The following is a 23937-nucleotide window of genomic DNA, read 5'->3' on the forward strand; positions in this document are numbered from 1 at the left end:
GGTTTTGCTGTTATTTACTTCTCCTGTCAGTGGTTATAATGTTGTGGCTGATCGGTGTATGACCTCAGTTTTCCATTGGAGGAAAACTTCTAATAGAATGATTTTCTCATCACTTTTCTCCTCATTTTCCTCTCATTTAGCTTCAAGTGTGAGTTTATTAGTATGAACATCCTCCAAACCAAATGCTAGTCGCTATTTTTATTTTAAGCGTGATTTTTTCACACCATGAGTTTAAGGTTTTAGGCCAGTTTTGGGTTTTCGAGTTATATTTTATCCCGTTTAGGAACAGAAACTACACACTAGCGTGAACTTTTTAGCAGGACGGAGAGAACGGATCAGTTCCACCTTTTAATGTCAGCAGCTATTAGCGCCGTCAGGTCGACACTAGAGGCACATTTCTAACAAAACTGGGTGTGGAAGCTGGACTGTCACCAGCTGTTTTTACTGCAGCGAATATAACACTCAACATCCTGAATATTACACGTTTTAGTGACGTGATAAACAGATGAATGCACCACTAAAATGAACTCATCTTGCTCCCTGAACCTCCAGCGGTGTTTTGTAGAGGAACCGGAGCTCTGACGCAGGGTCACAGAGGAGACGGGGGCGTCAAACTGCAATTAGTGGTCACGACGTCATAATAAAACTCGCGCAATGTGTCATGTGAGAGACTAAATCATAGCCTGCGAGTCCAGGAGCAGAGCGAGAGCGAGAGCTCGTCTTCGCCTCTTTTTCTTTCTTTTTCTTTTTTTGAATCGATGCAGTCGGACTTTCACCAGAACGAGATCAAAAATTAAACTTAAAACCCCTCGGAGGGAGCTCAGCGGGAGCCTGCAGGGTCAATTATTGATGCAAAGGTTTGAAGCGGCCGAGAACACCTGCTTCAGCTCGAATGAACCTGCACAGGATTTCACAGTTACAGAAGAAAGAAAAACAATAAACAAGAACATACTTAAACATTTTCTTTTTATTATCATCATTACTATTATTATTATTAACCGTTCAGAATACACCATAGCAAAGCATTTTGGATCTCTCACTTCGAAGACTCTCTTTGGGCATCCAGTGCTGGATGAGAAGCACACTTTGTTCTGACCGCTGTCCACACGGAAAACGTCCTGAACATGTAAAAGGAACATGTGCGACATAAATACAGCCTCCAGTTCACGACGTTCACACGTGGCCTCGTGTCTGCGTGTTTTAAACGTGACCCTACGTGCAGACAAACGCCGCAGTCATAGCATCAGATTGCACTCAACAGCAACGATTGAATTCTGTACACAAAGTTGTCCGATATTAAAAAATACATTAAGTTACATATTCCAAATAAATATTGGTCCATTTTTTTTTAATTTTTTTTGCTAGGTCGCCATCTTCCTGAGACAAGTTTCCTTTTTATTCCAGCTCATCTTTTGATTATTCTCCTGGAGGCTAAATGACTTTTGTCACGTGACACTTGCTTCAACCGTCCTTCATCACGTGACTTTCTCTCATACACAACATCATAGTGAATTTTGACCTGAATGTGCGTCTGTGCTTGTGAGTCTTTCGTGAAGTGTGTGCTTTTTCTTGAGATGACAGAACGTTTTAGAAATGTCCACAAACTTGCATGCTAACGAGGAGCGATAACAGTCGTACAGCCCGACGCCTGAACGTTCGCTGGGAAACTTTCACAGTATCGTTGTGGTTCTCTTCCTGGCTTCGCCGTGCGGCGCTCACACATACGCACACAAACACACACAGACATACAAAGAGTACCTTGTAACGTGAGCAACATTTTGCCTTCATCCTCATCATCACTTGCACGTCTATTATTGCTTTCTTATACCAATGACTGTTGGTTTTTTAATGCATCGTGTGCTCGGTCCTGACTCACAGTCCAGAGGAAAAACGTTTTTTCACAGGGAGCCGATAAACATTATCCAGAACTGTGATGTGATGTAAGGCAGCAGAAGATAAAACTAAAAAGAACACGGGCATCCCTTCTACTTCCCTGCTTTTTGTTTTTGTTTTTTTTATAAAAAAAAAAGAAGTCCTTTCAAGTCTATACGTTGGAGACGGCGTTGTTGACGTCTCTGGCCTGTCGGATGCCGTACAGCCACTTGATGACCCGAGCGTTCCTCTCGATGACGGAGATGCCGTAAGGGACCCGTTCGCTGGCCCTGGACGGCCCGTCCTCGTCCTCGTCCTCCGCCCTGTTGCGGTCCGCCTCGTCCCCGCACTCTGAGCTGGGCGTGCTGACGCTGCGGAGCTTGGAGACGGACACGATGTCCGAGTTGGCCCGCGTGAAGCGCTCCACGCCGCCCATGCCCTCCACCTCCTCCGGGTCCAGCCCGCAGTAGTTGAAGAAGCGCTCCAGGTCGGCGGTGGCGCGCGAGTAGCGGTCGCTCAGGTCCGACTTGGAGCGGTGCAGCGACGGGTGCTTGCGGGAGGAGCTCTTGGAGCTGGCGTTGGAGATGCGGGTGAAGGCGGGCGACGCCGGCGGGATCATGCCCGCCCGCACCAGCATGGGGCTGGGAGGCGGGTACGCCTGGGGAGGGGAGGGCAGGACCTGGGGCTGAGTGTTCAACTGATTCTGGGGGGGTTGGTTCTGAGAGGGGGGCGGCGGAGGCGGGATCTGGGGGTGTGCGACCTGGCCCTGAGCAGTCTGTCTGGGCCTGAGCTGGGCCCTCTGTGGCTTCCTTATCTCCACCTGAGGCCGAACGTCCACCCGGCGCACCGTCACCGAGTTCGGGGAGCTGTAGGGGGCCGGGGCCGCGGCGCGGGAAGCCCTCGCTGGTACGGGGGGTGGCCGGCGAGCGACCTCCGCCGCGGGGGTCCGGAGGTTGGCGTTGAGCGGGGAGGAAGTGCAAGAGGACGTGGAGGAGGAAGAGTTCTGCGGTTTGAGGTTGTTGAGGACTCGGTTGCTCCTCTCCTGCTCTGCCGAGAGGCTGCTGCCGATGCTCTTAGCGCCCGACGACGGAGACGACGACGAGGGGGAGGTGGAGGAGGAGGACTGGGAGCACGGCAGCGGTCCGTCGCATACATCATTGATGAGGTTGTTCAGGATTTCCAGGTTGAGAGCCGGGCGCCTCCTCTCCGTCGGCCCCTCTCTGCCTCCGCCGTTCTCCACGTCGGCCGGGCAGCGCGGCACTTTCCGGGCCGGGGGAGTGTTGATCTGGCACTGGAGCATCATCCCGGACGGGACGAGGGGCTTGCGGATGATCGGGGGCTGGATGGGGGCCTGGCGGTTCAGCGCCACCTGCTGGCTCTTGACGTACTTGGCCTTGTCGGCCTCCAGGCGCTCGACGGCGCTCAGCTTGCGGGAGCTGGAGTCGGCCTGGCGTCGGAAGTAGCCCGGCCCCTTGTTGAGGATCCTGAAGGGCATGGCGGAGGTGAAGGGGCCCCCGGCCAGGCGGCCGTCCGAGGGCCGCAGAGTCTCCACCGGCATGCTGGAACAGCTGATGCAAAGAAATAAGAAGATCAGTCACATGACTTTTAAATTGTAAAGAAAAGAGTTTTTAGAGCCTCAAGTAGCAGAGCTGACAGAAGGAGGGGACGGGGGCAAGAATGGGGCTTTAATGGTCAACGAACATCCCTTTAGAGCTCCCACATGTCCCCTCTAAGCTGGAGAAAATAGCCCTTTTGTACTCTCCCCTTTCTTACCCACTCTCCCCCCCCTCCTCCCTCGCTCGCACCCCTGCTCCCAGAGCCCTCCTTAACTTCCTTACCGGTCGCTGTGCTCTCCTTTTCGTCCTCCTTTCTTCTCAGTCGCACCCTCTCACTCTGTTATCCCTCCTTTTTTTTTTTTTTTTTTTCAGTAAAAGGCTTCTGGTTGTGGGACCGGGTCAGTCGGGGTCAAATTCCACATCAGGCCCTGCCAGACCACCACCTCTTATTAGCTTGGCGGTGACCCAGAAACGGGGTTGAGGATCCGGGTGGGGGTCACCGTTCAGCCACGGAGCAGCTGATGGGGAAGCTCTTTATCCGAATCACGCAGGGGTCCCGTAGATGAGCTGACGGCGATTGCCTGCGCCTCCTCCAGCCTTTATGATCCTCTTTAACGTCCGACCGTGATCCGATAGGAAACCAAATAAAGCTCCTGGAAGAGGGGTGAAAACAGACAGGAGTCCCGGTCAGATAACGGTGCAGCTCTTTTGTTTTTCCGTCTGTCGCTTGTTAACAAAAAAAAAAAAAGCATCCACATACACACACACTCTCTCTCTCTCTCTCGCACACATAGACACACACACACATGCACACAAACTCTGGCTTCTGTGGCTGACAGACGGCCGACGCTCCTCAACACTGAAGTGAGTGGAGTAGACGGGACGGGCTTTAATACCGGCGTCTGGCTCCGCCCAGCCGGCCTAAAGGGGGGGGCGGGGCCGAGCGCTCCCATTGGCCCAGGCGCAACAAAACACTAAGGCAGGGCTTTCATTCAAATGAAAATTCTTTGAAAGGGAGAAAAGGGGGGGAGGAGGGGGGAAATTGGGTGAGAGAAAGGGAGCGAGCGGCACAACGGGGCAGAAACAGATGCAATCTTTTACATTGACTTGCATCAAGCTCGGCGGGGTGCTGTGGAAACATTGTGCAAAAACACAAAAAGCCTGCGCAACCGATCCGCTTTGTTTCAGCTCTTTGTCGTCACCGAGAGGAAGAAGTGGTGAAGGTGTGTGAGCAACGACAGAGGATGATCTGATTTCAAATCTGACCAAGGCTAAATTAATATCTCAACCATTTAAACGTTTAAACATCAGGGGCTGATTATTATTATTATTATTATTATTATTTATGTTTTGAAATGAACGCCCGACCTGTAGTAGTTTTGTTTGTTTTAGGTTCAGAATTTAAAAACTACATCCAACATTTCTTCTTCTTCCGTTTAAATAGTGTGAAAGATGCCAAAAAGTGAAGGAGAATGGAAGAAGAATATGAGGAGAAGATGAAGAGGAGGAAGAGAAGGAAGAAAAATGAGTAGGAAAAAAAAAGAGGTAGAAGAAGAAGAAAGGGGCGATAAAGAAGAGACATGTTTGCTTTACGGACCTATTTTTCTCTGGAAAATAAAATCAGTCACATGGTTGTTTAATCTTGATTCATGAAACTTGAAAAAACTCAGACAAAGGCTGCACCCAAACAACAAACACTCAGTTTCCTCTAGAAAACAACCAGGACATAAACGTTCTGGAGCCAAAGTACGAGCTCCACTCGACATCAACTCTGACAGAAAGATTTATTGGACTGAATCCAGTCAAGACGTCAGGAAACCGTGTTTATTTAAGATCTGGTCCGGACTCAGATCAGCCGATACTCGACGTTAAAAGATCAAATCTGATCCTAGTTTCATCCCACACTTCTTCTAGTTTCTCATTTCAGAGAACAACAAACTCCCCTCCCCCTTTAACCCTCACCCTCACCCTCACCGTGGCTCATCATTTACACCATTACACTCCAGGATTACATCACACTTAGTCCTCCTCCTCCACCTCCAATGGATCCATCCACACATTTTTAATTAGTCTTTTTATAGCCGCCTCCCTTTCCAGTCTCCCACCCCTTATGTTTTTCAGACGGGGAGCAAAAAGAAACCGTGGCAGCTTGTGCTCAGGTACCGAGAGAGCTGGAAAACACAGACGTGCTTTCATCTCAAGCACGCGACGAGCCGAGGGAGAGTTTTAAAATAGTCCGGCCTGGATTAAACACATTTACTTCACAGGAAAAAAATGATTCGCAAACATCAGGCGACACAAGAGGCCTTTACAAAGAAAACAATAAGAAATCTAGGAAAGTTCTTATTATTGAGATAAGGAAAGTTTACCAGGAGAAAAGAAAATGAGATCAGAGACGCTTTCAATCAGTTTAGTGTTTGAACTGTAGATGGTGACAAATAAAAATGGAGTAAACACTACGTCAGTGTGTCCAGCTTCAATGTAAAGGCTGCAGGTAATTAGAGAAAGGGTTGCACGGGTGTCCCTTCATCTGGTCCAACATCTGGTCCCAGAAACCTCAGCTACGTCAGGTTTGGTGTTCCCTGGCTTTGTCATTACCCTCACACTTACCCCCTAGTGTGGTGGGAAATAAATAAATATATATATCCAAATTTAGAGCCTGTTCATGTCTGCAAAAAGACCAATTTGTCGGCTTGGTCTTTTGGGCATAAGGAAGTGGCACAAATACTTAAGGAAACAGGTCCTGGTCCTGGTCCTGGTGCGTCGTGTTCACACCTGCACATCAAGCTGCACTCGCAATCAGATGCTAATGTCTGAACGGGGCCGTTCAGAGCCGCTACATGCAAATATCGGGGCGGCTTTCTAAAAAACAGCAGCTATTGTCATTCATTCTCAGGCGGTTAAATCCATCTCTGCTAACAGCACCATTACAGCCTCTGAAGCCACACGGCAAAGTGTGAATTAATCCTCAAGTCTTTGTGTGAACGTAGTAGAAATGAGTTCCTAGAAAAACAAAAACATCCATCAGCGGGTCCCATCTTGATTTTTTTCAAACTTTCCGTTCATGTTCTGGTCAGCACTTACACAAACAGCTGATGTCTCCAAAAAAGCACGCCGCAAACCAAGGAATGATATTTTCTATTCTGCGATGGAAACTTCATCTCCTGGATTATCATAAAACTATGCACACCGCTGCGTTGTTACGGGTCTGACTGCTCTGACATACAGCTTTCCAACCACCGCATTAGCGGGTTGTGATATGGCTTATGGTGTTTTCTGTGTGTGTGTGTGAGACAGAGGTTGTGTTTCACAGCATGTTAGTGACCGTGGGCGGGCGTGAGATGTTAGCAACACACAGAAAAAGTACAAGGAAAGAGAGGGGTGCACGTTTCCTCTCGGATCTATGTGACCAGAAATGTTAGAAAAGGAGCTGAAAAGGAAGGGATGACTACAACTTCACCACAGCTGATTTACCAACCACAATAATTACAGAGAGCGTCCAGGACTGGGAGCAATTTGCCACGCCAATATTTTCTAACAAGTCGAACTGAGGAACTGAGCAAACAGCAAACTGAGGAAATGGGTTTGGGGAGGGAAGGAAAGACAAAACATCACTTTTTATACTCGTCTTCCACGAAAACACAGCCCGAAACAAAACAAAACAGGAAGACGAAGCCCGTCCAAACACTGGAGGACAGGGTCAGCGTGGGTTTGTCTGTGTAGCCGCTGACGCCAGCTGGCTCGTCGTATCGCCGTGGCCTTGGTCCCAGCGGACACTGACCCTGGATAGTATAGAAAACAAGGCAGACCTAAAGACTAACCAGGGCTGGGGGCTGCTGCTGGTCTCCCGGCTCCATTCAGCATCAGCTCACATGTTGCATATGGCTTTGGATTTAAAAAGTACGACGGCAGAGAAGAACTGCACAAAAGAAACTTCTAAAGTGGACGTAAATAGGATTATTTAATTTGTTTCGGACTAGTGAGGGACGCAGATTCAAGGGAATCACTCAAGGGCACGATGCAGCCAAACATCTGCACCAAACAAACCTCAGATCCTTCAGTCCTTGAGGAAAATGTCAGTGTCAATAAACACTTTTCCCCGAGCAGGGGGGGGGAGACTGTTTTGGTGAGTAAGGCAGCAAAGATTTCGTGGGTTCGTCGACCAATGGAATAGGAGCAGGAAGTAGTAGCACGTTTCTCAACAGGAAACGCGTGAGGAAAAGCAAACAAACGCTGGAGCTCGGCTGGAGCTCGGCTGGAGCTACATATGCAGAAGGCTGACACGGTTTGACATCAACTCCTGGGCTGTGGGACTTGCCTCTTTGTGCTGTGGAGGAATTCCATTGTCTTCGACAGCACTGTGTACAAGCTCCATGGCAATCAAACCACTGCTTTACAAAAATAGCAACAATGAGCTCGAAACAACAATAACCATTAGACTTAACTACAGCTTCTAGAGTGGAGTCAGTCTTGTTTTGAGGAACTTATTCCACCTTTAAAAACCTAAATAGGCACTAGTTTTGGCGCATACAAGATAATTTCATCAGCTTTTACTCTGTGAACCCCGATGTGTCTTTAATGTGTGTTCACACCTGTACTTAAAGCTGGACGTCTGCGATGGGACCGGCCGGGACAGATGTTAATGTGAGGTCTGACCCGATGAGAGTAAGACCAGGGCCTGGACGTACGATAATCTAATCAATTGTCACCCCACCCCAGCTGCAGCTTTCAAGTCAATAAAGAAGAGTTCAAAAGGTTATCTCCCCCTCCCTTTTAAGGGCTGGTTTAGAGAACTAATGAAGACGGAGATGCAAACAGCAGAGCAGCAGACCTTATTTCCCAGGTTTAATCCTCAGCTCTCGCTTTGGGTCGAGAGCTCGACTGGCATGCATGACTGAAGCGTCTGGACTGCACGGTTATGCAACTGTTATATCCACAAGGGTCTAGTCGACTGCAAAAACAACCATTCAACCATAAGACCGTTATTACAGCATCCAGAATCCATCTTTCTATGGACTCGCATTAGTCCACTGGTGCCCATTTAACCCCCTCCTCCACCCCCGGGGGTGTAGCACTGTACGCCTGGCATGAAATAAAATGTCGGCATCCTCGTTTCTGTGTGTGTGCGCGCTCGTGTCAGGACGGGAGTTTTGACGGAGGAGGTAATCAGAGGAGAGCAGGTGGCTGAGTGTTCCCTCGGGGAAACTAAACCAAGCAGTGAAGACAAACACGTTAGAACATCTGGGATTCAACCACATTCGCGAAGAAGAAGAAGACGAAACCCAACAGAATTTTCTCCACACTTCTCCAAATTTAAATGTTACCGTTTTGTCTTTGCCTTTAAAATATCAATGCAAAGCAGGAAGTCACAGTCACAGCATTCAGCCAAAGAACTGCTCAGTCCCATCACTGATATATATTTACATATTTTACTGTGGGTGCAAGTTAAAAAAGAAAACAACTCCTGGGTATTTAAATTTTCTGAATGTGTTATCTCACCTTGACTAGAGGAAACCTTTATGATGCACTTTAAGTAGATTTAATTGAAGAAAAGAAATCAACTAACAGGCGGCTTAGACCTCTGCATTAAACTGATGCAGAAACTACCCAGCTCCACCGTAAACTGACATGCAGAGTGACTGGTCCACTTGGTAATAGTGTGTTTTTGAGTATTTGCAGCTGCTTCTACATCTTTAATTCTCTAATTTATTTTATTTTGGATCAATAAAGACAGAAGTTTTCATTCACCATTGTGGAACGTGAAGTAGAAAGTAGAAACAAAAATGAAAGTGACTGTCAAAAAGTATAAACAGCTAGCACTATGTGTGTACATCATGGTGTCTCAGAAACAATCATTATCATCCTCCATGCACTGGGTGAGTAGCACGCAGGGGAACATCCAACTCCTTGGATTTACCCACCAGGAGAGTTTCCAGAGGGTGAAATAACTCGGATCCAGCAAAGAATTTCTGCTGATTATGTAAATTCAATGAAAGTGAACCTGATCCGAGTATAGATAAAAGAAGTGTGTGTTTGGATCAGTGTCTGGAGGCTACTACTACTCTTACCTCACTCAGCTGGAGCTAATGCGTTAGATAACACGCGCCCTCCCCCCCCGGGGGGCATCAGCGTGCACGTACAGCACATACTGATGCAGTTTCATACCGACTGCACGCTAACAAACACGGTGCCGTGTGAATCATGCTTCGTGCCGCTTCATGCAAGGAAAAGAGAGAGGAAACATGTGGAGGTGAACGTTCCAGAGACACGATCGCATGCCGCCGTCCTTAGTCAGACACGGGGCCACCGCTCACTCCTTCACCCACTGTGGTGGACGGGAGAGCGGTCACTGTGGTGTCGCCTCAGTGGCTGGGCCTTACTGTTGGCTTGGATACAGGGAGTGTTTGACTCACACACCCACACAAGGTTGGACTCACATGTACAAACACACTCACACACAGGGCCCATTCTCCAACGGTTAACCCTTTAGACCCCCACCCACCCACCCACCCACCTACCCCTCCCCGACTACGCCTGCACAGACACAGGTGTGAGAGTCTAAAGGGCGCTCGTGACAAAAAACAGTCCAGTTTCTGTTTGTTTAAGCCAACGTTCTGATGGGATGTTTCCTCAGCGGTTTGAAAAAACAAAAAAATGATCCGACCATCGCCTGTGAGATGAACTCAAGCACCCCGCAAGAGGTGAAGCCTGCGCCTGAAGCGCTTTCGTTTTCTACCAAAACTGAAATTGTCAACGTCGAAAGTTGTTGCAGGCTCACCGGTGCTGCCTCTGTCAAGAGCCGAGAGGATGAAAACAGTCCTGGAGCAGGAGCTGCCAAATGTTATAATCAAGACCAGTATTTTTAGATCTGGCATGCCATGTCAAGGACAAGGAAGCGTGGACAGAGATGCAGAAAAACAAGACAATAGCTGTCTCTCGTTACAACACAGGTCCTCTGCGATAAAGCATTATAAGCCGAAAGTCTTTTTTTTGCAAACAGATTCTTGAAAAACACATGAGAGAATGAAACGTGAGGTCGATAGCTGCCAGAGCAACAAGCCCCCCCCCCTCTTAATGAGCACATAAACACACACTTGAATTTCTTAAACAAAACATAAAGTTTACTTACAGGATACGAAAAAAGCTCTTGAACCCTCTTGAATAAATAAGAAGCCGCAGTGTCAACGTGCTGGCGTTGCTGTGAAAGAAGGCGGCTCTGACTCTGCACGGCTGCCGTCAGCTGCTAGAAGCGCTGATGTGCCGCACGCATGTGCTGCTCGCGAACCGAATGAAGACAAACCTGGAGTCCCGGAGTTAAACCCTTCCCTCCTTCTCCTCCCACTTCTGAAGAAGAACACGCCTCCCTCTGTCTACAAGCAGGAAAAGGAGACGGGAGTAAGAGCTGTTTTTTTTTTCCACCCCTTGGCCACGTGAGTTCTCATCACTTTCTTATTACTCTGTGTTTCTTTGTAAGTGCCGTTTCCACTACCGTGAAAGTAGCATCAGTCATGCAGCGAAGGGAAACTTTCATTTATTTAACTCTTTTGAATTTGTGCTATGAGAAAACTGACTGGCATCCAACCCAACAACCTTCTCTGTGCTTTTAGGATGCGGCGGTTTCTTTTGAAAACTTTTCTGTTTGTTCCAAAAACAAGCTGCTGCTGTAAATAGAAAATTAACTTCTACTTCCTGTTCAAGTGCACTTTTCCTGAGACACAGACAAAGGCAGGTAGAAGAGCGGAGCAGAAAAGACATTAAAGACTAGGGACGTCCTCAACTAGGGATCAAACAGTCCGGAAGAATTTTGTTAATTATGCAACGTGGATGCGTGGTGAGGTGGTCGGAGGAGACTGTTATGTAATTTAATCAACGTGACTTACAGAAACATAACGTAAAACGGAATATGTCAAAGGCTAAACGATTAAAGAAGAGAAAAGTTTCATGGAGACGCCACTAAAGACATTAGATGATTAGAGATTAGAGGACGCAAGGTACGAGCTCCCCTCTCCACACTGCATTAACTTATACACAGAAACATTTATTGGACTGAATCCACTCAACTCTAGGAGAAAACAAGGAAAGACTTGAGAAATCTACCTTAAAAGATCAGTGTCAGATCAGGAGGCAGAGAAACGGAATCAGGACTCTACAATTAGCCTAAAAGTTATTTAATGTATGAAGCCACCTCTTCATCAAGCTGCTGAAATTAAATTGCAATTGGTCTGGACTTACACACTTTTTTTTAGCTACAAGAGAAGCACTTTGTGATAGTTTCTAATAAAGCAGGACACTAAGTAAGAATACACACAGTCGAGATAATTGACTGAGTGAAAGGTGCTAAAGCAAACTTTCACTCCAAGCAATTTCAGATAACATTCAGTGCTTCCTTCCAAGTAACTTCGTCTGAGATAACAAAACAATGTATTCTAGTAAGCGAGAAATTCACAGAAGGGAAGTGGGATAACGGGCAGCTGCCGAATGAAAGAAAAAGATTATCATTAAGGAGGAGGTGTGGCGGAGGATATCCTGTCATTAAAGGCCGGCAAAACAGTGGTTCAGGAGAAGCTTTACTACGGAAATACCTCAGCGGGAATTTCTAAAAGATTTGCGTCCAATTATTAAAATTAAAATATAAGTCAGCATATACACACATACACCAGTATTTACGCAACTTCCTTTACGCTGCAGCTGAGCTGCCCATTGCTCGTTACAGTCCAAACACAGAGCGGTGCTTATTTTAAGGAGTCAGCAGGGCGGGGTGCGTCAGGCCAACCTCCCTGTGGTACTAACACACACTAAAAACACGTGTATACAAACCGATGCACCGTTTTTCTGGCACCGGCACCCACGGTCTGAAGTCAAACGCACACGGTCAGTCATGGTCCAGAGGCAGCAGCGGGGAGCAGACCGCTCCTAAACTCCTCACCGGACAGGAAGAGCCGGCGGCGGCTCCGGAGTCAAAGCAGCGCAACGGGGATTCGATGAGATGGGACAATAAACAGTTCAGCTGGGTCAACAAATTCCAACACCTCTACTTCCACCATCACTCAGGCTCTCCTCCCTCCCTTCCTTCCTCCTACACCTTCATGTCGAGCGCCGCTTACGCTTTTTTTTTCTTTTTTCAGATAATATTTCCGTATAACATTTCTCTCCAAACATCAGCAGGTTTTACCTGAGTCTTGAAAGTAGCAAAGGGAACCAACAAGTACAGAAATATTATACTTGATTTATCTTCTTGAATAAATAAATGCACATTCGTACATATCTGTGAGTTGCAAAGCCAAAACCACAACAACAACTAAATGTTTGTGGTCAGTGCTGATCAGTGTCTACAGCAGCTCGGAGGAACTTTAGCCAGAACAGAACCACTTCAGTTGTGAGATGTTGGTGGGTTTCATCACATGAACTGCATGACTTCAGGTCCTTCCACAACATTTCTATCGGATTTAGGTCAGCACTTTGACTTGGCCGTTCCTAAACATTCATCTCGGTCTTCTTTAACCATTTTTTTTTGGAGAACCACTTGTGTTCTCGGCCACGTTGTCTTGCTGCATGACCCAGTTTCTTTTCACATTCAGCTCACAGACACATGTCCGGACAATTTCTTCTTGAATTGGCTGGTAGAATTCAGAATTCAATGGTCCATCAATGATGGTGAGATGTTCTGTCTCAGATGTAACAGATACAGCAAAACAGGCCCAAACAAAGACCTAACCACCACCATGTTTCACAAACAGGATGATCTCCTGGTGCGGGAATGCAGTGGTGCTTTGCTTTCTTTTCGTCGAGCAGTGTCTTCGTCTGTCCCACAATGGTTGTTCAGTCAGTGTTCTCCTGATGGTGGATTCATGAACATTAAGATGATTAGCTGGACCTCTCAGACTATTGATATGAGTGATCTTTGTTGGTGGAGGGTAACAGTTGTCTTAAATCTCCTCCATTTGTTCTCAATCTGTCCGACATTATTTGGATTTTTTTGTGGATTCCATGGTTTTGTAACCTTTTCCAGACTGATGAGCAACAACAACTCTTATTTCTGAGCTCCTAAGAAAGCTCCTTTGATGTGATTTTCACAACACATGTTTTGTAATCCCGGTGGCACATTTTTGCATTTTTAAAATAAATAAACGCACAAGTATAATAATACCCCATCTACTTTGCTTCACCTTCAACCCATTGTCTCATTCCTCCCTTCAATCATTTCCCTCCAAATATCTTCTGAAATCTATCCATCTACGACCTGCATGCCAGGAGGGAATATTCTCATCATAATACCCTGAGAGCATCCTGGGCTGCCCTCTAGCAGTAGTAATGCACCTCCATGGGAACGCACACCTTCGGTCTGAGACACAGAGGAGGCAGGTGGATTAAACCACTTCTTATATGGCCAAATACTGTGTAATCCATGATACACAGATACACATGCATTGGAAGTTCAGTAAACACACACACACAGTCAGCTCTATTCACCATTGTCTTTCTTGTCTGGGTGAGGGTTGTGCAGCTATCACTAGCTCCAATGATAAGTTGCAAAAAAGCTCACAAAGCTCATGTTGCACAGTGGCAAGCCTGAGCAGGTCTAGTCTATGTTGACTTGAATCTTGGTTTGTGGCACATATCAAAACTAAAACCAACTTCCCGAGAAAATTCACACCGAGACAAGTCAACTGGGTTAAAACAATCTTGATATTCCCAGAATGCACCAGCGTAATAACCCAAATTAAAAGCATGGAGATGCTGAAAGCTGCAAGTCACAGCTCCTGTTTAGCCATGGAAATGAAACAACTTCAGAAATAATAAAGACAGGGCAGCTGAAATTTGGATTTCTGGGGGGAAATTATTGTCAGGTCTGGCTCATGATTACATTCGGTGCATGTTGACGTTCACATGCTCAAAAAAAGCTTGTTTAAACATTAACACGTGACGAGATCCGAGGCCCATGACCCCTTTTCTTGCTGATATATTGACTAAACAAACCATAGTGCTCATCAAAGGAGAAAAACAGTGGTATAGATTTCACCACAGGGGCACATTTTCTTTTAATACATCTTTCTTGTGCTAACCCATTAAGATGCACATTCACAATCATGAAAATACAAGTACATCCCATGAAAGTTGGTGCTCTCAAACACAGACCTAGGGCTGGTAGTTGATTGCTTCCCTGATGTTGCGACTCATCAACAGAATCTCAGGCATGTGTTGTATATAATCATGTCATGATACATAAACACATGCTGTTGTCAGAACCCAGAAATTCTAGCCGTAGCCTTCATCTTTTGGTTTCATGGAGGTTTGCAAAGCAGCTTCAATGTGGTAGAGGGTAACTGTGGATGTCGTTTATAGCAATCCATTTCATGAATACATGAACACATGAGCATGGTTTCAGAATCCAGACATTCCTACCGTTAAGCCTACACATATTTGCTGAAGACAGTTTTCAGAAGAAGAATTGTGGTTAGAGCTGCCTCTGGGACTGGGCAGTTTGCCATCATGAGTCTGAATTGATAAAAATATGCTGCATCATATCAAATATTGCTCAAAGATAATGTGCATCATTATCAACGAGGCGAAGCTGAAGCAGAAGTCGACGTTTTAATGTTTAACACAACAGCTAGGCTAATCCAAAGAATGTGTGTGTGGGGGGGTTAGAACAGGCATTACATTCAAGAACAAACCTCAAAGAACTTACAACGAACGGAAGGAATGTTGTGTGGAAGAGCTATAGAAATTTACAGCTGGCTGACGACCGTTGAACAATTTGCAAAAAAATGCGATTAGAAATGACCAATCCCTGCAAACCAAGTTTCAATTACAAACGCATAAAACTCTGCAGACAGTTTGTGGCTACACGAGGACAGTATTTTAGTCCTGTGATCCCAACATTGCGGCAGTAGCAGTGTCAGCAGGGATCATAACACACAGACGTGTTAAAAGCTGTTTGTTTGAGTTCCCTGATTAGTAGGTCAGTGGGTCCAGTGTGGCGGGGGCAGGGGGGGTGTAGTAGTTGACCAGAAGCATGCGGCTAAATAATGACTTAAAAACAGCCGGAGGCGCCGATGTGACCAGCAAAAGGGCATAGTTGCTCTCACATGCAGCATCAATCCATTGCCCTTCTGGGAATTAAAAAAAAAAAAAAAAGGAGGCAGGGATTTTGGGATGTTTGCTTGGCTTCTGTCATTGTTTATCTTGGAAGGGTTGCGCACGTGAAACAAGGGGAGTCCTCCGAAGACACATCGGCAAACACATGCTCTTTCCAACTGACACACATTGCGGCAGATTAAATAGGCGCACGGCAAAACTCAACAAACCAGATATTTCTGTTTGTTTAGTCATTGTTGATTCAGCTTCAACTGTCTAGTTTCCAGCCTCTCAAGATCACGTTTCCATTTCTGCGGCTAGTGTGTGTGTGTTGGGCTGTTTGGTTGTAATTAGCAGCAGAGAGAAACAACACTTGTACTCTCACCTGGCAGACACGGGCCAACAAATATAGAATAATTCCATCGGATCTGTGCAACTGTGAAAAAAGAAAACAACTGGAGGCCAGTTCAGCTGACAGCTGCATTGGTGACCATCATCTACAGTTTGTCTCCAGCTCACAGCTTCCCTCGGTCACTTGACTGGACGTCTGCATGTGAGGCCTGATCTGCTGACCTCCACAGTCCAGAAGAAACAAAGACGCATCATGCCAGGGCGAGGAGTCACGCTGACCTCATTTCTCACAGAGTGACATGCCCGAACTGGAAGCACCCCCGGGCCAATGACTGAGCGGCTCTCAGGTCACATGACTCCTACTGTTTAGGATATTTGGGCCAAAGAGTGTTAAACCTCACGGGTAAACTAGCGAGAAAGCAAACCTAGCCTAGATTCTTAACAATATGAGTGTGGGAACAATCATATCTTTTCATTATGGAGAGTGTGTAAACTGACGCAGAGAAAGGAGAAGAAAATCCTCTGTATGCAAATGAATGGTTACACAAACAATTATACAATCGACAACTTAGTTGAAAACTAATTCTATGAAGGCAAACGATATGACTGGCCCGGCAGACGTTTGCCTCATCAGTTCCCACGCCAGACTCAAAATCTATTATTAAGTAAGTTCTGTTCAAAACTTACTGACACATCATCCAGTCACATATGTTTTCTTAACCACTTCGATTTGAACGTCAATGAGTGTTAGCGTCAACTCAGCCCAAGATCGTGGTGCTTGGCTATTTTGTCACTTGTAGTGTGAATATAACATAACATTGTGCAACAGCTTGTACATTCAGCATCGTTCCTCGCTTGGAGTTTAATGGACAATGCAACACATTGAACAGACGTAACAGAATAAACTACAGTACTGATTATAAGCGAAAACATAGGATATAATGGACATTTTAAAGAAAATTAAGTTCACACAAATGTGTTTTCACTTTTGCCCTATTTGATTTCTTGTGTGTTGTCAGTACTAAGAGGCAAAACACACAGCTGTCACTTTGTGAAATAAACATTAATAAAATTCTTTGTGTAATTAAAGCAAATAATATTAATTAGACAAACAGAGTTCTTGTTTGTTCAAGATCACGTTTCCACTTCTCTTCCCTGTAGCTGAGCAGGAGCACGCAAGCAAGAAGAAGCAATGTGGAAAATTGGAAAACATCTACTAGGCAGCTTTACCAAGGAGCAATTATATTGTTCCCAACTGTGTACTGAGAATGTTATTGATCTCTTATTGGCCAGACTGTACAGAATGAATTATTCCAGTAAGCCAAATACCACCATCGTTCACGGCTGCAGACATGTCTCCAAATGCACTTTGTATTTACTGATATGTAAATCAGTAATTACCCAGATACTTATCAGTCTGACTCACACTAAACGAGTGCTTGTTGCATAATGTTCAATTATATGTGGCTGCGTGTGCAGCGAAGCAAGATTACTGTCACTACTCTGTAAAAGATGAGCTCATCTTCACATAGCAAGAGGTGATAAACTGCAAACTGTGTCAGTGCTGAGATACCAGTCAAACACAGGTACAGCAACAACAAGAGGAACCAAGCAGGAAGACAGGAAGAGGAACCCAGGAAGCGTCAACGAGTAAGACTTGGCACAGTCAGCAAAACAGCACGACATTGTGACAGCAGCCAGACAGTTGAGTGCGAGAAATGCAGCCACGCAGCCACTGACTCAGGCCATGTGACGCGATGAATAGCACTTAGTTCTGCAACACGGGCAGTGTGGGATTTTCACTGTGGCACAACACTCCAGACAAACTGTAAGTGGTCCTGGGAAGACTTTGACTGGAACAGCATCCAACTGTAAGAAAGGCCAGAGAAGAAAAACTAAACACACTTTCCCATGTTGTTCTGCAAATATGATGTTGGCTATGATGAGCTAGACACATCACCAAAGCCACGCTATGATTTGCTGACTACAGATACAGTATGACATTTGGATTACATTACGGGTCGTGTTTCAACCAAGACAGAGAAGAAGAAAAACACCTCTGCGTTCAGCTGGATTGTCCTACAACCAATCAGAGCGATGGATATGTAGGGCTCTGTGTCACTACTAATTTCCTGGATTGATTGGATTCCCATTCCAATATCAATTCATACTGAGATATTTTACTTTAAAAGGACTTTCACTTAAAACTAAAGTTGTCATACTTTCTAAAGATTTGGAATATTGCCACAATATTTTGCCATATGTCTTTGTTTTCGTGCAGCTCGTCTCTGTCGTCATACTTTTTAAATCCAGGCAGCGTTCAGGTCTGACGGTGCTTTCAGGGTTGGAGCTCCTGTCATGTTTTGGATCGTCCCTCAAATGTGAACTAATCTTGATGCACGACTTTGCAACTAGATGGAGGCCAAATCCACGGATTTTATTTAACCCACACCACTTCCTGCGTCCACTTGTTGTAAATCTCGCTATGGGTCTAAGAACTGAATTGATGTCAGATCTTTCAAACGATCTTTCTCTGATCGTCCCAACTTTAAACGACTCAATTCTCTGATGACAGCCATTTTCTCCAGAGTGCTTAGATGACACGTGCGAATACTGTTACTCTTCAGTGCATCACCACATAAAACCAAACGATGAGTCTCCAGACCAACTTCACTGCAAAGAAAAAAGAAAACATTGTGGACGTTGGAAGTTGGCCCGTCTTCCAGGCTATGCTACATTAGCTTCATGAGAAAAGTGTCATAGTTTCCAGATGATCGCCAGCTTGAGGCCATGAAGACGGCATGGGAGAGCTGAGGAAAAAAACAGCGTAAGCTACAGCGGTTATTGGAGTCTGTTGTGCAGGCCAACGCTACAGCTGAGATTAAATGCACCAGTGTGTCTGTCTGTGTCTGGGTGGCAGCTATGTTAAGTCCTGAATTAGAGAGGATTCCCTAGTTTTACACAGAGCGTCTATATTTAAAAAGAGGCACCACCACGACTAGGACCAAAATACTGAAAAGTAAATATGATGAGCGGACGCAGAGAACTCGGAGCGCCTCCGAGACCTCACAAACCAAACCTCAGACATGGTGACTGGAGAAAAGCTACAGAATCTGCAGTGCACCGTACAAGCGTACATTTCACGATGCTAAGCATGCGTTTATGTTTGCCGCAATTATATTATTTCTTGTCTTTAATGTGTAAACCCAAAACATTTAAGTCATTTTCCCTAATTAGAGACTTTGGTAAAGACTAAGCAGTGAGAAATATTTTCTGTATTTCCTTCATTAATGGATTACAAGTTCTCATCTAGAAAGTGTGCAAATGTTTCACAATTTTGCTTAAAGAATTACAGCCTCCTCTAGATTTGTGTGCATGAAATGACATGAAATAAGAATCGATGTAGGTGGGAGCGACTTTAAGTGCCATTCGGGAAAGATCAGTGTAGGATTTAGGACAAAACTTCGAAATGATTTTGCACACCAGTGTTGCAGAACTGCTGATCAAGTAAATTTAAGATCCCGAATTAAACTGTACAACCAATATGCGTAATAGCTTAACAGCCTCCGAGGGCATTACACGAACAGGAACTCATCTCCCGCCTGTAATACCACTGACAGTACACCCCCCGAACAAGCCACTTGCGGCCTGTGGTGGGCTTCTGCCATTACTTCAAAGCGCCATAAGCTTCTTTCCAGACACCACCGATCCATACCCCCTTGTCGAAAATGGAGGAAACGCAGTCTCTGCAAATTCTTCAAAAGACAAATGCGAATAACAGCAGTCCCATCTGTAGCGTACTATACGCACGCTTTGACAAACTAGTATTTATGTTTGAATAGTTGTTTTCCTTTCTTGTAGATGTAAGAAACAGAATTCCAGTTCAGTAAGCAGATGTTTTTTTTCTTGTTTCACCCTCCCAAGATGAACACTCGCTCGGTGAGGAGCCCATAAAAAACAAAAACACCTCCACGCCGATGAGTTATCTCACTTCTTAAGGCTGCAGGAAACACATTCCTGGCCTGGGAATAATTAAGAACAAGAAATTACAAGGTCTTGTGTTTGTTGCTGTTGCTCTTTGTGAACAGTTTTTGCAAGTAATATAAGCCCTGTTCAAAACTCGCATTAACCTCTGTCCTGGGGAATCCGATCACAAGTAGCCAGCACCCACATTTGAATGACTGGTTTGGGATGCAATGCGACTGACCACATTCCTTTGGTAGTGTGAACACACAATGAGTCTTGGGTCAAATTCAAGAATGCCATTTCAACATGCTCTGTAAGAGGCCTCATTCATAAAAGAAAACAAACGCACACATTAGAAATGATCACCTTATAAAGAAAAAGCACCACAAGTAACTCATGTCTGTTCATTAGTACTGACAGCCTTTTGTAATATTCTGTCCTTGTAGCTGTAAACTAAGCAAAGAACAAACCTAAACATGAATGGACATGTAGTTAATTTACCGCATGACCTGCAGAGACTAAATATTAACAAGTGAAATCTATTGGTTGGAGATTGATAAATAAAGACTGGCTCAACGCTCTCAATAAGTACTTTCACATGCAGGCAACAAAAACAACATATCTGCAAAAAAAAACCTAATTATTGCCTTAATATGACTTTAACTGGACAACTTAGACCCACGTAAACATGTTACTTCGACTAATATCAGAGTTCTGCAATTGGAATTCGATTTTCTCTGGGATGTATATGTCTTTATGTGACTAAACTAGGCAATGTGTGTGTGCATCCTCCACAACAAAAACATCCAAGAAAGCCGGTTGCTGAAGAAGAAAGTTAACAGAGCCGGTAGAAGAAGAACCTGAGGGATAGCGCCATCTTATCTGCACCAGAGGTAGCGTGCACTTTAAAAATCTGTACTATTATCCATCTGGTTGCATTAAACGCCGGTTGTTTATTATATGCACATATTAGATCAACCCCAAAGGACAGATATGTGAAAAGACACATATCGTCACCTAGTGTAGTGGAGGAGGACATGTTCCTGTCAGTTATTTGATTTTCTCTGTTGCATGTAAACCGGGACAAGGACCTCATTCAGAAACTCGAATTTTGAGCATAGCTCGATTAAGCTGTGAGAGACAGAGAAACTTCATCATTTGTTCCAGAATAAGTGTCACTTCCCCAAGTCATGGCACCCACACAACAAACAGCTTGTTCATGGTTCTGCAGGTTTGAACGAGTGAAATTTAAGACTGGGTTAAATTTACACAAAGTACGAAAAAATAAAGAATATCAGAGAGAAGGATTTAAAACTTGGCCAAATGCAATGTGAGACTTCCAATGCACAATATGCTTGTATTAAAGACTTTTTGAAGGCCCAAAATTGGGATTTTCAAATTAAGACTCTGCAGAAACCCTGTTCTGATACAACAGTGGAAAATCACTAGACACAGCAGCAACTCTGCGCAATATCATAGGCGTCCCATGTTGTCACTTACAAAACCTTCTCCCTGTGTAGTCACCGTCTGTGGCTCTGGCCTCAGTCTGCTGATAATACAGGAAGGGACATCAGATTCATCAGCGGTGCATTTCAGGCCTCAGCTTCCTCTTCTGACGGAGAAAAAAGGGGAAGTGCTTTCCTGGTGTAAATACACCAAGAGTCCAAACCGTGGTGGAGCCTCCTATGACCTTTAAACCAGACTCCATATCCTCTTAACACACAAGTGGACTTCCTCTTTTTACATAACAGGCGCGTGGTTCTTCTGGGAATCAGTGTTTAGTCAAGCTAAGGCCCCATTTCCCCCCAACATGGTTCTTTTAGGGGAGGGGGGGGGACATTAGGGAAACCGTAACAATACTACAGTCCTTAAATGGTCGAGCCTGTTTCTAAAATTAAAGACGAACCGATTTGTTTTAAGTTTAACCCCTTTTATTGTTTAGCAAAGGTGGGTTCTTGGCACAGGTGCACAGCATTTATCATCAAAACAACGTAACTTAAACAAATAATTTAAAAAAGACGTACTCACCGGTAAATGCAGATTTTTTTATTTCAAATGTCAAACACAAAAAGGTTGGGTTTAGTTTTCTCTGTTGTTCCGAAGAAGGTAAATCGTTAAATATATTCACGACACACTCCAACGGCATTTGGTGTTCACTTTCACAAAACTTTCAACGGTGGCGCGGGTGATACCATCTCCATCTCCAGCGCTAACCACACTAACATCGATAACTAAGCCTCGTAATATACACACATAAACTGCGTTACAATCCAGTAAATTGTGAGTACTGTGACTATGTATTGATTTCGTAATATGAATATGTGAGCTCCTTCAACATTAACACAATTTTTGTTTAGAAAAGTCACTTAGTGCGCCCCTAAACTGTTTCCGCTTTGGTACGGTCGGGGCTCCCCGTTATTGGTCATTCGGAGGGTTTTGGAAGACGCTGCGTGCCTGTTGCCTGGGTGACCACTCCGTCTTCTCGCGATAATATGGGAATATAATGATAAAAAGAATTCAAAGATAGTCTCGCGAGATCGAATACAAGAGACATATTACAAAATAAGAGTATTCAGAAATTGAAATGTTGGACAGGCCTGGTGCCCCCACCGGTGCAGGCCTCAGGCAAATAACTGATAGGCCAACAAGACTTTTACATTTACACAATTTAAATCCACATTGTTATTCGGAGGAAATATCTATATACTGTATTTATTTATTCATTTTATTTTACTAGATACTACTTATATTTTATTTGTACCAGTCTTATTTTATCTTTCTTTTTACTTGTGGTTCTTAAAGGTGTTTCTTTTATGTGCTACTAAGCTACTGTGACCAGGCCATTTCCCTTGTGGATCATTAAAGTCTATCTAAGCCTAAATTACACATGAGAAATTGCAAAAATCGACCACTTACTAGAAGGTTATTTGAATATATGCAAACCAAATGTTGACCTTGGCTGAAAAAAAGTTCTTTTTTTGTTTTATTTTTTAAAAGAAAGGCATTATGGCGCTGTGTAAAGACATGTCATATCTTCCACACTTTCCGCCATACGTTTCAAACACATGTAGGAAATGAGAGATTACAATACAGAATGAAAACAAATTACATTCTGCAGCATTTTGCAGCCAACATCCCCAAACCCAGCGTCATTTCAAGTTGGATTCATTCATGTTCTCTTTCTTTAACAGATGGGGGTTTGTGGAGGGGCAGTAATCCGAGTTCAGCTAATGACAAAACAAGCCAGGGAATGATCTAATGTTCTGGCAGCAAACTGCTTTAATTAAGTGACCTCAGCTGTAAGGAGAGGAGTGTTTTTCTCCCCCCTTTCTCCACGTGCGTGCAAAGGAGGATGCAACTCTTACCACGCCGATTTCCATGAGCACAATCGTTGTGTTCTTCTCCTCTGTAACCCAAGCGCTTGGCCTATTCCTCCACATGTCCTCCTTTGAGTTAAAGAGGACAGGCAAGAAACAAAAAAAACGGCTGGATGAGCATCGATAAGAATGAGAGTGATGCAATGAGTATACTTGCAAGGCATTAAAGAGCAGCCAAGAGCTGTGTGTGAAGCGATGCTAGTACAAACACACTTTAACTGCAGGCATCCTGTGCTGAAAGCTTCATTTCCATTCCAAAAGAAATACGTAAAATGTACAACCTAGAACTTGCAAACCTCTATTCTGTGATGCCAGCTAACCACTTGTCTTGGGAAAACAAGATTATATAATGAGCATAAATAGAGGAAGGGGGCTTTCACAGTTCTTCCTGATTAAAGGGAGTTTTCCATTGCTATTGTCACCTTAGTGTTTACTTTTGGAGTTTCAGGCTCTGGGATCATTTGACATTTTCTTTTATAAGCTTTGGTGAGTTTGGCGCATAGACGTTTCACCCTAGTCCTCAGTTCTAATCAACTGGTGAGGTGTTGGGATTTAAATAGGAACATCTGTGGGTGTTGACGACCAGACACTTACACAATAAATGGTACTCTTAACAACCTATTACTAGCCAGAGTCTCCAGTCTCAAGCTGTGAACGGGGGTGTTGCTTATTTCTGAACAGAGGTGGTGGGCTGAGTTATGATCGGCCATCAAGTACCATCAGAGTACCGCTCACCG

At 44.8% G+C, this 23937-nt stretch overlaps 1 protein-coding gene across 3 annotated transcripts; it reads right to left on the reverse strand.

The window, feature by feature from the left end:
* Window positions 1–949: 949 nt before the first annotated feature.
* On the reverse strand, window positions 950–21991 carry wu:fa11c10 (protein FAM110B). Of its 3 annotated transcripts, XM_047602746.1 has the most exons (5): window positions 21852–21991; window positions 21324–21435; window positions 10558–10798; window positions 3711–4081; window positions 950–3440 (listed from the first exon to the last, which is right to left on the reverse strand). In XM_047602746.1, exon 5 carries the CDS (start codon window positions 3428–3430, stop codon window positions 2045–2047), a length of 1386 nt encoding a protein of 461 aa, XP_047458702.1. In that variant the 5' UTR covers window positions 3431–3440; window positions 3711–4081; window positions 10558–10798; window positions 21324–21435; window positions 21852–21991; the 3' UTR covers window positions 950–2044. The 3 variants fall into 3 exon arrangements, with proteins under 3 accessions (XP_047458702.1, XP_047458710.1, XP_047458719.1); XM_047602754.1 differs by lacking the exon at window positions 10558–10798; XM_047602763.1 differs by lacking the exons at window positions 10558–10798; window positions 21324–21435 and having other exon boundaries at window positions 21852–21972.
* Window positions 21992–23937: the final 1946 nt, after the last annotated feature.

The sequence above is a fragment of the Mugil cephalus genome, chromosome 1 (genome assembly GCF_022458985.1).
Source record: "Mugil cephalus isolate CIBA_MC_2020 chromosome 1, CIBA_Mcephalus_1.1, whole genome shotgun sequence".
Classification (NCBI taxonomy): domain Eukaryota; kingdom Metazoa; phylum Chordata; class Actinopteri; order Mugiliformes; family Mugilidae; genus Mugil; species Mugil cephalus.

Excerpts from the sequence above, each read along its gene's own strand:
- wu:fa11c10 (XM_047602754.1), bottom strand. The coding sequence starts at position 3,430 with ATGCCGGTGGAGACTCTGCGGCCCTCGGACGGCCGCCTGGCCGGGGGC.